Source organism: Amphiura filiformis, chromosome 2, assembly GCF_039555335.1.
Source record: "Amphiura filiformis chromosome 2, Afil_fr2py, whole genome shotgun sequence".
In the NCBI taxonomy this organism is placed as follows: Eukaryota; Metazoa; Echinodermata; class Ophiuroidea; order Amphilepidida; family Amphiuridae; genus Amphiura; species Amphiura filiformis.
In genome coordinates this window covers 54,149,050-54,163,451 of record NC_092629.1, presented here as the reverse complement: position 1 = coordinate 54,163,451, position 14,402 = coordinate 54,149,050, and the positions used below count along the sequence as shown (strand labels likewise).

Here is a 14,402-nt window from a genome sequence, read left to right as displayed (position 1 = left end):
ATGTTCCCTGTAGGATTATGTATTGACCAGTACTAAACAACTCAGTCGTAAACTGTATGCTTTATGACAGACCACAGTACCCAATCAACCATACAACAAGGTCAGTCATTGGCCGACTTGCACAGTTGTTTGATGTGATCATTTATTAATTTTTCTAACAAAACATTATTATAATGTTCAATTCTAGACCTGAATAATACCAACAGCTATCAGCTAATAGATATATATATATATATACACATATATTTTGTAACAATTTTTAACATAGATTTTCGTTTCTATATAAAATTATCCATCTTTTTCTGCTTTTTTTAATGGTAATTTTAATTCTATAAACTGCACACTCGTGTGCAAATTGAGAGCGGTATTTACATATTTTAAAATTTAAATTAGCCAAATAATATGAGTTGTACCTTACATTTTATGATAAAAAGGTTTTTTTTTTTTAATTCCCTTGTCATTTCTTAGTCTGTTGATGTTCTAATACAATTTTACAAATGTCTAACCCTTGTAAAGATGCAAAAAGGATTTTTTGGTTGAATAGCGCCATCATTGTTCAACTTTTCTTACAAATTACTCAGTTTAACATGCCATCAAACAACCGCGCTTGAGATACCTGAGATGTAAGTGCCAATCACAAAATAAGTTTGATAACAGGTTGGTATATCCTTGGTATACGAGTAAATTAAAATAATTATTGTCAAAAAACGAATCTAAAGCAGTATAAATAGACGTGGACCCAAGCTTTCATGCAGGAAATATAAACACACTCTCTATAGTTTTTATGAGATATTGATACGGCATCGAAGAATACAGCTGCTCTGAATTCTGCCAGGAACCCTATTCTCAGACGAAAATGTTTGATGTTGTCACAATGTAATTATATCAATGTTATTATATCATAATAGAGGAATACGACATCTGTCCTGAGCCAATCTGTATTTTGTTTCCTGCAAAAACCGACGACATAAATCTTAAAAGGAGCATGTCTAGATATAATAACCAGAATTACATACCGTAAAAAGTCGATGCTTACCATATGTGCTTACTATCGAGCGCTGTTGGAAACATGAAATAGTACCAAAGTCCGGCGCCTTACCAACTGAGCTAATGGGGAAGAGTCACACATTTGCAGGTTTACTTGGTCGTATATAACATATAACAATGTGTATCGATGATTTGCTCAAAACCCTGTGCACCTTTGTGTTTGCATGTTATAAAAGCGCTCGATAGTAAGCACATGTCGTCGTTGGGCAGTAAAAACCTCACATGAGTCATTGGCCCCTGAACATGCTTAAAGCAAAACCTCCTATGTAACTGGTTGGCAGTTTTGTTTTAAAAATCTTCAGGGGCCACAAACATATAGGAGGTTTTCCTACCCAACGACGATGTGCTAACTATCGTTTCTTTACGGTATGTTTTGTCAAACATAATAATTAACATTTGCATTTCTCGTTTTTCATAAATTAATTTAAATAACAAATGAAAGTGCAATGCAAATGTTCAGGGTACCAGCGCTATTGGACTAAGTTAAACATTATATGCCTGATTTATCATAGTTAAAATTGTTTCTATATTATAAAGCTCGATTCAACATCATTTCCACCAATTCTGGTGAGCGGAGCTTCCGTGGGTTCTTAAATTGGTTAACCGTAGCCGTACTGTTATTGATGATGTGTTGTTGTAAATCACCAAATGATCCCGGCTTCACGAGGTACACACGTGGTGCAGCTATTTCACCCTTTTCTCTGAATGAGTTGTACGTAAATGATGACTTGCAGAGAACTTCATCAACCTGAAAACAATATCATTGATTAAAATCTCCTTCGAGAATAAAAGAAACTGATACTTTTTCACAAGGTCATATCTTAAAATACTGTCCATCAAAATGAACCAAAATTACACATAGGTTTACTTCAACACTTTATACTCTAAACACATGTCAGTAACCAAGCAGTTATCCAACTGACACAGCAGTAAAATGCACTGACGTGGAACAGATTCCTTGAACCACATGCACAGCCTAACAATTGACACCCAGCAAATCTGTGAGAATGAGTACAAGATCCTTGCACAGATGATAAGATAGTAAGTGGAATAGTGTGGAACAAGACCTGTTTGTTAAAGAAAGTGCGTGAAAATAAAAGCAGAACGCAGAACCGTTTCATCATCGCAAGGATATTGTATACATTCTCACTGAGTTCTTGTGCTGGTTGCCAAATATTGGGCTGTGAAAGTGGTCCAGGAAGCTGTTCTTTGTCAGTGCGTTTTGCTGTTGTGAAAGTTGGACAACTGCTTGGTTACTGACATGTGTTTTGTGTGTAGTATTGAAGTAATTATGTATGCAAATTTAGTTAATTTTGGTGGACAGGATTTCAAAATATGAACTTGTGATGTACAGTTTGTGAAAAATTTTAAGTTTCTTTTTGAGCTCAGTCTATATAGCTGGCAAAGAACTTATTTTGTGTGCATTGTTTGTTGTTTCTGATATTGGTGGGATTTTGTACTATTTTGGCTCATGATCAAGCATCACAGCATACTTTGTGAAATCAGTTTAAAAATGGCCTTTCATGGGCGACACTATTATAGTGATGTAACAGGATCAATTATCATAGCAATGGATTTACACTATTTTTTAATGTACTGCCCTGCACTAGAGGCTAACGTGTTCCTTTAAATTTTGCACAAAGATTTTCAAACAACCGGTATAAAGACCTAGATCACAAGTCTATAGAATGTTCACATCATGCTTATCACTCGCACCTGTAAGATTAGTTTCTTTGTTTTATACAGTGGTACTCGCTGCGTCCTGCTTAGTCTGGGGCAATGCATTCAAAAATAGGGTAAACCCATTGATAGGGTAAATAATCCTGTTACATCACTATTTGTACCAATGGCCTTACTTGACTAAATTAAAGTAAACTATTAACTAAACTAAACTTTGATACAATTGCTCACCATGTCTAGTTCCTGTCTACTGATGCCGACATTTTCTTCTTGTGATGTGTCGCTTTCTTCCTGATCAATTTCGATAAAAATCAAATAATATGGATCGATACCCTCCCCACCTGTTGAGATCAATAATATCATAAATTGTCTCAATGTATTGACAATGCAAAGTATAATATCTGATACTTGTGTGGTAGTCAAAAGGCTTATTGTTATATTTTCATCATTTTGATACATAGATCTTTTCTTCCCTCCTCCTTCCTCTCATTGACCACCACCACCTCCACTTCCTCCTCCCCCTCTTCCTCCTCTTCCTCATCTTCCTCCTTCACATTAAACTTCAGATCGTACATTTATTGGAATAGCTTTCGGGTTACAGTGAAATAAAAAAAATGGAAAATGGCTGCATGTCATGTAGGCCTATATTGTTCTGTGTCTTTCTACAAAGTAATGCAAAAATCCATCAAAAACGTCACTAATTTCGTCGTCTGTATTCCATAGTGGGGTATAGTGGGGCGCCGCGAATAAACAACTTTTCGAGAAAATCGGGTTTGAAGAAATGCCAATTTAAAATCGAGTTGTGTAAATCAGAAATTCATTATAGTTTGTAAATGATGTGAAATTTATGTAGTAAACTAAATAGATTTTAGTTTTATATATTTTTGAAAAGAAATAAATACATAATACTTAATATATGCCAACTGTATAATAAAGAACTGGGTATATTTATGTACAAATATCATAAGGGTCTATTACCAAGTTCATTTGACAACTTGTTCATAAACATGAAGTCTATTCACAATTATAATACCAGAAAGAAAGAGAATTATCGAACTGACATCCATAAAGTCACTGATGTTTTAACACTTGGTCCTAGGCTGTGGAATAGTTTGCCAAGTGAAATTAAAGAAGCTAAACTGGTAAATGAATTCAAAAATAGTATGTTAAGGTATCTAAAAGATAACAAATAATGTCACAATTCATATTGTGCTGAATCTATGTTATTCACTATACTATTTGATACTACACTACTGCTATAATATTTGCCTACTTAACATTGTATTATGGTAAATTAAAATGGGTTCTTATAATTCATATTGTGCTGACTCTATGTTATTCACTATACTACTTGATACTATACTACTACTAAAATATTTGTTTGCTTGAAATTGTATTACGGTAAATTAAGATGGGTTCTTATAATTCATATTGTGCTGACTCTATGTTATTCACTATACTACTTGATACTATACTACTGCTAAAATATTTGTTTGCTTAAAATTGTATTATGGTAAATTAAGATGGGTTCTTTGTTTATTTATTTATGTTTATGTGTATATTCGTTGTTTTGATTAAATTATAATTATTTGTTAATTAAAAGGTGGTACATCGTTATCAGGCCTCGGCTTTGTGATGTACCTACCTTCATCAAATCTTGTTAATACACAATAATTGTATATAATAATGCTATAATGTTTGTAATGAGATTGATGAAAATAAAGATTGATTGATTGATTGATAATATTGCTGCCAAACTGAAAACAAAAAGCACAAAACTATACGTCACTATGGAAAACATGCAAAACACAATACCCCAACCTAACGTTAACCTTACGCCACCTCGGTCGCCGTGTAATCCCTATGGCGTTACTTATTTTAAGGGGGTACTACACCCTTCGATAAATTTGTGACTATTTTTGCACTTTTCTCAAAAAATAATAACACACTGGTAACAAAAGTTATGTATATTATTGGGGCAAGGAATCCAGTTACTACACTGAAATTTCAGTGACCCAAGACAAACAGTTCGTTATTTATGATAAGAAATGAGGTACCGCTAGGATATACCTCATTTCCTATCATATATGTGACCATACAGCACGAATGAGCCGTAAATGTCCTCAATTGTATTCTGAGTTACAGTGTAAAATGGGCATGAAAGGTCATATTCATGTATTTCAATACAATTGAGTGACATTTACGGCTATTAAATGCTGTACGGTCACAAATACTGAACCGCTTGTCTTGAGTCACTGAAATTTCAATGTAGTAATTGGATTCCTTGCCCCAATAATATACATAACTTTTGTTACCAGTGTGTTATTAGTTTTTGAAAAATACGAAAATAGTCACAAATTTACCACAGGGGTGTAGTACCCCCTTAAGTGAAATGAAATACCGAAGAAACGAGGCGGCCTCTAACATCCTTAACCCTAGCAGGGCGTAAGACAATACGAGATACAATTTAAGTTCATAACAATATATGCGAGGATAAGAAATAAAAATGGCGAATGACGCATGCCAAATAAAGTATAAAAAGAAATGACTTCATGAGGCGCGGCATTAGACGTAAGCAGACATGTCAACATGAGGAAGGACACAGTTGATATTTACATTAACTAAAGCTCCCTTATTTACTTATTGATACTTATCCATTTGTAAACCATTAAATTTTGGAATTGTGAAATTACCTCCTTTGAGCGTACTACTTTTGTGCGCATGTGTAGTCAACTAGGGATACTTTCGGCCAATGAGAGATCACCTCTGTGATGACGTTGTGTAAGGTAATGGAATCCACTTTCTCTCCTCGTAGATTCAACACTAATCCGGTTCTTGAAAAAAAATCAGAGCAACTAAGGTCATTAACTTAAGTGTAGATATGTGTGTGTGTGTAGGGGTGTGGGTCATGAATAACTACGTAAAAACTCGATAGCTAGCATATGTGCTTACTATCGAGCGATTTTAAAACATGCAAACATACAAAGAGCCGCATCCAAAAAAGTGTAAAGGGTTTTGAACAAATCATCGATACACATACGATAAGTAAACTAACCAATTTGTGTCTCAGCCCCATTACCTCGGTTTAAGCGCCGGACTTTGGAACATGTTCATGTTTTCAAAAGCGCTCGATAGTAAGCACATATGCTTACTATCGAGTTTTTACGGTATTGAATATTGCTGATCTTTGCTGTGTACCTACTAATCAGACATCGCATAAAGTGCAAGCTGCTCTTGTGTCTTGTCATGTTTAACAGTGTTATTAAAATAAGATTATGATATTTGCTCCTTGTACGATCATTTCAGGGATTCTTTTTGAGGTTTACGGCCTCAAACACTCCTCTCTACGTCATACATAAATTCGCCCAGTCCCATTTCCCTAATATGAAAAAAAAAAAAAATGGAATTTCAGTTCGGCAGAGGCGGGCCTCAACCCCCGCCACTGCTACATACAGAAAACTCAAATCCAGCGCGCTAATCCACCGGACCACATGACTTAGGGAACAACCCAAAAGTTCGATGAAACCCTATAAACGAAAGTCCTTTCGTTAAAAGGCTAACCCCTTGCCCCTCTAACATAAGTGTCAAATATCGAAAATTCCAACCCGTATTCATTGGGCACAGGGCCATCGATACGGTCGACGGGGTTGTGGAGGGGTGCGACATTGCTAGGATATTGATCACGTTTAAGAAACAATAATTCTATTTTACTTTGAAATATTTTTCTTCATAAAAATGAGGACTTCAAATAAAAAAAAAAATCAAAGTGCGGTACAGCTGCTTTAAAAACTGAACTTACAAGTTGCAGGTTGTGAGTACTGCACTCTATATTTATTTGAAATCATTTTGAAGCAACCACTGTAAAATGTCAATATCGTACTACAGAAAATACGAACATCAAATCCTTAAAAAAAGATCAACTTTGACCGATGTTTAAACTATTTCTTTACAAACGTAATCGGACTTTTTGAAACTCCCTCCCTCCCTAACAAAAGGACTTTCGTTTATAGGGCTTCATCGAACTTTTGGGTTGTTCCATTACTGGTAGCCAAATTGAATTTTAAACATATACCCTATTGGCGACTCCAACATTGAGAATAGAAATACCACTATTATCTTGTAATATTATTGAATTCTCAAGCGCATACAGAAAATACGAGAGGCATATGAATGATACATACACAATACATAATCGATTTTGAATTCGTGCGCGTGCTCTGTGCTGAGGTTGCTCATCGCGTTGGTTTGCAAGGTAGATAGTCAGCCTATCATTTTTTTTGTAAGGCGGTCTGGAGTTTTGCAATTTATAATAAAAGTCCATATAGGTCCCCAAAGTTTCTTTCAGATATTAAAAGATTAGATTCCCATAAATACGATGCAGTGATCTTTAGTGGGGACATATATAATTTTACATAGATTTTTCATAATCTTTTCGGCATTCATTTTTAATAAATTCAGAAAATATTTTGGCGTAAAATTGAAATATATAAAATTCTCTGCCTTCTATTAAACGACACCAACTGTAATACAATTGGATATCACGAGTCGTTATATATGTTGTGCAGTTAATATTCATATATTCCTTTATACATAAGATGCTTCAGTGTTTACAGAAAAAAAATATTTCATCGAAAACCGTCCCACTTGGCTATTTAAAAAGGTAATCAGGATTCCTCAGAATATGCGATAATTAGCATTAAAATCAAGTTTTAAAAACACTTGGCCCGATCGATGAGGAATACCGCCGTGAGCCTCAAAATACTGCTTGGCAGACAACACAGATTCGACTTCACCATACCCGATTGAATAAGCTGCTTGAATAAATACACAAACTTGCCGAACGGAATGCGATATGTCCAGAATAGAACCAGTCACACCGACATCGCCTGGCGAATAATTAATTTGTCAGCAGAGATACTAAAATCAATACCCGGGATCGATACACGTGAATGTACTATGCACGAGTTTGGTATGAGACGAAAATCTTTGGATACCGGGGTAGAAAATGATTAATATCTCCCGTTAATGATATCGTATAAAGAAACCAGATATGGTTCCTTGCACTTGAATATATATTTTGAACAGATATGATAGTCGTTAGCTTGCGTCTTGAGAAAGAAGCTTGCGTCTTTAGTCAAAAACTGACAATAATTCTGATTTATATGTGCCGAATTATATAGCGCAGTGTATATGCCAATCGTGGAGTTAGTCTAAAAGCATGTGACCTATGGCGTACCATGCTCGACTCACACACAGCGAGGTCAGTCACCGGCCTAATCGAGGCTATTTTCAGTAGCCTTGGTCAGATGTCCTTCGGCCCATTATACGACTCAAAACTATTAAACAGGTCGATACAAAATGGCCATGCGTGGCGGTGGATTCAACCTACCATGGCGATTTCTGCCATGAAGATATCGGGGCGATGACACTGTGCCAGTGTAATTACCTGTACTGAAATTCAATCACTGGACTGTTGTAATGGAAGTCAACAACCTTGATGACGTCACCAAAACGGAAGCGACACAACCCATTCCAACTGGTAATAACCAGTTCATATCTCTTCCCCACTTCAACTTCATCAATGAAAAAAGAAGCAGGCTGCTCTTGATCACTGAAACACAAGTAAAGATAAACATTGAATGTATCCATTGGATGTATGTAGAACATGAACCCCATATTGCGATAGTACAACAAAGTGATGTAATTTTTCTTGATATTATTTGTATTCATGTAAGTGTTTGCTAAGTTTGATCTCCGTATCTTAAAGCTAACGTAACTAATATTAATTAATTTGTCTTAATAGCCCAAAATTGGTGACCCTTTGAATGAAAAAGAACCATTCTAAAGATGCTCCTAAACCCATGTTGCTCTTCTGGCTAGAGTGTCTGGGAGCGGCGTAGCTGGGATTTTTTCCAGCCTGTATGGGACGGGGCCCAAATCCACCAAATTTCCCTGCACTTGGGGGGGGGGGGTGGCAGGGGCCCTAATAGACAATTTTTTGCCAGGCTTATTGATAATAATAGTATGGTATTGCATATCGTATGGATTCCCCATCTCTCTGCCCCTCCTCTCCCTCTCTTCCTCTCTCTCCTCTCTTTTTTTCCTCTTTCTCCATCCCTTTTCCTCTTTTTCCTTGCACTAGGGGGCGGGGCCCAAATAGGCAGTTTTGCCGGCCCCTGTACCAATCCCCCGGCAGCTACGCCACTGGTGTCTGGTCATCACTGGTCAACACGGGTCATTATTGAACAGAACAGTCTCATAGAGAATGTAATGGTACACTGACTTGAATAGCTTTTTAGTGCAAGTTTTTTAAATGCATCTTTTTCATTCAAAGGGTCACCATGGCTACAAACTTTGTGCTATCCATACAAATGTGGTATCAAAATTTGCAGAATTAACCTGGGTTTGTTTTTGCTATTTCGGTTTTTAAATTTGATGTAGAGATTTTGAGTTATATTGTAACAAAGGGAGTAATTACTTTTTGGTAGGCGTTTAGTTGTTACTTACATATGTTCTTCAAGAATGAATTCATAAACTGCACTGGTGAGAACGAAATTATATCTAGACGAGCCACCGGTGTTAAAATTGTTGAATTCCAGAGCAATATTTGGGGCTTCTGTGGATCCATACATTCCATTGTATATAGGCAACCCTGTACGAATAAATAGTAGTGAATCTGTTATGTGGCCTTCGTAAACTTTACGACGATACATATGTACTGATATTATCTAAAGCTCATTATTATTCAGTAGGAGTGGTTAAATCGTAGACGTAGACACATAATCTGATTGGACAATAGCACGATTTAGGGTCGTCGATCAGGCTGTAGACCATCATGAGTATTGATAACGCGTAACACGCCTGTAGATGTGAGCGTATATAGCACGTTATTTTGCGTAAGACATAGAACGTAACACTCTCATGCGCTTGCAGTAAAGACGTAAAAGTTAACGGGATTCTTTATTTTACAATACGTTTTGGTCAATAAAATAGTTAATAGTTATAAAAATAATATTTACTGTTTTAATATTTTACCGCGGTGGACTCAAAATATTAGACCTCACTGTCTTCTATCACACTTCTATCACACGGTAGCGGATATAGAAAAACAAAAAATCCCGTTTACGCTCTTTGTCAATAACTCCTTATTTTCAATTACATACACTATACCCCCCCAAAAAAGAACTTCTTTCTTTAAAAAATGCGGCAACACTTTAAGATTGATTTTATTTTTGTCAACGTATATACGCCTAATAATGTGTTCTGGTTTTAGGAATTTTAGGAATTTCCTTTTTATGATTTCAAGGTCAAAGTAAATAGTCCAAAAAAGTCCGTAACAATCGTTAAAATCATGTTAAATTTGCCGCATTTGGCAGAGATACAGTACTTATAGCGCTTATCATTATAGGCTATGGGGGCATTTCAACAGCACCCTTATTTGGTGGGAAAAGGTCTTTGAACTTTTACACAGAGGTCAAGTTCAAAATTGAGGTCAAGTTCAAAAAAGAGGTCAAGTTCAAAATTGCTCGGACTTGGTTAAAAATACAAGCAATGTGTTCCTCTAGTCATAAATATTCAGAAAAAGCATAGTTTGACCTATCTACGATTTACAGTTATGGAGTTATGAGCAAAAAGGTAACATTGTGCATGTAAATTGAAATCAATTGCACAAAACAGTTCTGATTGACGCATCATAATGTGTTTCATACATACCTCTTGCATATCCCTCTTCCAGAATACTCCGATATCCTGTCATATCTATTGACCAGATATAATACGCATGAGGCCAAATTCGTCTCAGAATACCCTGGAACCCTTTCTCAAACTCCCGCCTCAACTCATCGGCTCGCTTCTGATCTGGCTCCATCAACTTATCCAGTGCTTCCCTGGTATCATTATCAAGATCCAAAGCGGGATTTAACCTTCCTCTGGTTATATCTTGCACCATTTGTGGCCAGTCTTTTTCCAGCTGTCGAATGGCTGAAAACAAACGTGATGTGAACACACCAGCGATATAACCTAGATTCCTGTCTTTCAAAACGAACACTATTTGAACGTAATTAGCCACAGTTTGGTTTTTCATTTCAAGACAAATCCGCGGCATAGAATAAATCAATGAGATGAGGTATTTGCGGATGTTACTCATGCGCGATAAGGGCCCTAACGATGTCCCGTCAGGGGTGGCTCGCGGAGTAGGCTCTGTATAAAGGTACATACCCTTTTGAAGCAAACTACGCTGTGGAAACACACTCCTCCATAAAGATGTCATGCCATATACAATTCCGTCAAGTAGCTGTTTATCCACCTCCTGTGATATTGGTATAATTTTCCCTTTTCCTGTTGTCCCTGAGGTTAGACCATATCGAGGTGGTTTCTTCTTCAACAACACATTAATTTCTTCCTTAGACATTCTGTCTATATAGTCACTATAATGATCATATTTTGTCAAAGGGTGTGCTTTGCGGAATGCTTCTATTGAAGAAATGGTATTGAAGTCGTACCTCTTTCCGTATTCTGTATCTTTGTTTTGATTTAGTAGCTTGTGTAGAAGATGTTCCTGGGTTTGTCGAGGGTTTTGCCAAGCAGATATTAAATGTTTTTCAATTCTGGTACATATCAAACACTGTGAGTACACGATGATGTACACAATCAATGCTGACAGAACGTTGTGAGATGCCGAGATACGGAGTGATGCAATGTGGAAGAATACGAAGGATAATAGGAAACATAGCAGAGATAGAATTCCTGGAGGTAAAAACAAATCGGAAACTTTAGCGTACATCCAAACGCAACGGTAATTTACACAACACTCCTCCACGGTCCCACCAAAATACTCCATCAGACACAATCATGTGTTTGTTTACCAGGGTGGATGCTGCATGAGAATTCGCTATCGTAGACATGACGTCATATTGGTGACCCCGGAGCGTTACCATAGCGACTGGATCACGCTTTCGTGAGAACCGCAATGGCGATATCAATGTATGGAATTTATATATCTAATTTCTAAATTACCAGTCATATTTAAGACCTGAAACCACTTCATGATTTCAGAAGGAAAACATAAACTTACTAGGCAGTGAAACCCATAAGAAATGGCTAAATCTTGATTTTCAAACAGCAGAACATCGACGTGTACAGCGTAGATAGCGTCGTCATGCAACCGGTTGCTCCATCACTACGGAAGTAGGTGTGACCTCGGCAGGAAGTGACGTCGGACTACGATAGCGAATATAGATGCCGTGAAAAAAGGAGTAGTTCTTCGCGTTTTGATCTCGATCGTGACATAGTCGTCATAGACTATGATACGATGGTGGTGGTGCTTATAGTGGTTCATTTACATTAGCTGTTTTGTTTTTATTTGCATAATGTTCTATCGTAACCAAAATCATTAAGGCTCCATTGTGTTTTGACATACCTGACGGATACTGAACAAATTTGTCTTAGGAAGCCCTCTTCAACATGTTCAAAGTATTGGCAATTTTTGGTAGACTGAACCAATCAACTAATACGGTTACAATTGTCCATTTCAATGATTTTGTTGTCTAATTATGGTTTCTGATATGACCGCCTTGATCTTGGATATTTCCCAAACGGCCGCCCAAAATGAATGTTTGTACTTAAAATCGGGTAACTAGTTTGTAGTGTCACTTATTGCATTTCATTCTAAATTGACTGTAAGTATCTAAGTCAAGACAACTGACTTTATTAAAGCTTTTTTTTTTTCAAAAAGAATGGACAACAACAATTAAGGTACCAGTTATGTCCACCCCTGTATAATCTAAACAAAGATACAATATGTCACAATTAACACCAACAGCCAATAATACCTCATCAATGGAAAGCACGGTGCTAGTTCTCTTGTTCGAGAACGCTTTGTGTACAAATCGACTGGGCATCCAGTCGAGCCATATCGTCAGCCTGCTACGCCAATTACCCAAGTCATTTTTTGTAACTTTGAGAACATGTGGTTCAAGCATGCATCAGTTGCGTAATCACTCTAATTATTTTCGGTTGTTCCCTTTCATTTGTATTATTATCATTTGTTCTTGTGCAAAGATTGGTGAATAAATATGTTTAAATGCATACTTGAACCATATTTTGTACTTTGTTCTCAAAATTACAAAAACTGACTTGGGCAAAAAGCGTAGCAGGCTGACGATATGCTACTTTGGAATTTGCATCTTCCTTGAGATTTTGGATCACCGTCCATTTGTTCCTTGATCAATTTCAACGAATGAGGTCTGAAATCCGAGCTAAAATGATACAGCCATTGACTGCTAATTCTAATTATGAAATTTTTGTTTAGGATATGCAGGGCGAAATAATTTTTACATTTGTTTGCTGTCTCGAGTGCTGTCTGCCCTACACACCGTACTAAATACGTAATAAGAGATCAACTTACCTGCAATCATATTCCTATACATGTCGCCAGATTCCAAATTTCCACTGATGCGTTGAATTAGAGTTGAAAGTAACCCAACAGCAAAAGTGAACGCAACGATGCCATAAACACTGAATATAACATTGAGTTTCCCCATTTTAAGCATTAAGCTTACAATACCTGGTATACGTTTAAAGTTATAGTTGCTGGTATATCAGTGCAGTAATATAAATAATGATTCGTACATATTTTTTAAAGCTTGCATATTGGGTTTTACCTGCTTTTCACACAATTGTGAAATATAAATTACCATCCCACCTGTGAACAATAGATAGTGAACTGTTGACCGTAACGTACTTGACCGAGACTTTACTTTTCTATTCACGCGGCTTCACTATATACCACCTTCATTATACTTATTACTTACTTTGTTGAATTTCTACGCCTTTGGACTTTTCTGGTTAAAGATTTTCTTACAAAACCACATTGATTGAGGCAAATTGTTTATACAGGGTGTGTCAAAAAAAGTGCAATAGAGAAAATAATCCATTTTTATTTAAGAACCGAGTTGAACCTTTTAGGTTTTAAAACATTTTATACATAACATGTCCATTAGTGATCATGTGTGAAAAAATCAAGGATTTAGCATTTACTGTATTGTTTTTATGACACATTTTATAGCGATACCCAATTTTAATGTCTGTCCAAGAGACATCTAAAATTTGAATGTCAGCCCACTCTGTATAAGGTAGATTTGGACAACTGCCATTTTCTTAACCTCATTGGCATTGAAATAAAATGGAGCACCCAAAGTGTTATTGTCCTTGGTCTTGTTTAAGGAGAAGAAACATTATTTTGTTGTTATTTTCATTTTCCCTTTACTTTAAAGATGTTTATTCTCTATCAAAAACATACAAATTTTGTTGGCGGGTTTTTCAATTGTCAAAATGAAATGCGTGCAAATTGAAGTGGAGTAATTAATTACAAAATATCCAGTAAGTTGGACATATTGGGGTTAAAAAACTGGAGTTGGGGTCGAGTGAGGTATGAAGGTCTTAAAGTAATGTTAGAAAGTTTGTTTGAACAGAAAAAAAAATAAAGTAACGCAAAAATCAACCTTATTTAAGTTAAAGTCAGTTTCAGAGCTGGTGCTTTTATCGTGCATTGTGTGCTCTCATTCAAAATACATGGTAGCTCGTGGACAAATAATGAAATTGGGTAAATCAGCAAACGGACTCATAAAAATCAAACGGTAGTAGCGAGTCAGCTCATTTTTTCACAGAATGTGACT

General features: G+C 36.3%; 1 protein-coding gene across 1 annotated transcript; it reads right to left on the bottom strand.

Annotated features, from left to right (window-relative positions):
• Window positions 1-1,576: 1,576 nt before the first annotated feature.
• On the bottom strand, window positions 1,577-13,268 carry LOC140171641 (uncharacterized). Its single transcript, XM_072194932.1, has 8 exons — window positions 13,133-13,268; window positions 10,441-11,472; window positions 9,235-9,379; window positions 8,174-8,338; window positions 5,447-5,561; window positions 3,185-3,287; window positions 2,959-3,068; window positions 1,577-1,795 (listed from the first exon to the last, which is right to left on the bottom strand). Exons 1-8 carry the CDS (start codon window positions 13,266-13,268, stop codon window positions 1,577-1,579), a joined length of 2,025 nt encoding a protein of 674 aa, XP_072051033.1.
• Between the last annotated feature and the right edge of the window lie 1,134 nt (window positions 13,269-14,402).

Bases quoted from the DNA above. Each gene is read 5' to 3' on its own strand.
- LOC140171641 (XM_072194932.1), bottom strand. From the start codon at position 13,268: ATGGGGAAACTCAATGTTATATTCAGTGTTTATGGCATCGTTGCGTTC. The intron at 9,380-10,440 runs GTATGTATGAAA...TTATTCGTACAG, and splicing joins GGAAGAGGGATATGCAAGAG to GGTTGCCTATATACAATGGA. The intron at 8,339-9,234 runs GTAAGTAACAAC...CTTGTGTTTCAG, and splicing joins TTCATTCTTGAAGAACATAT to TGATCAAGAGCAGCCTGCTT.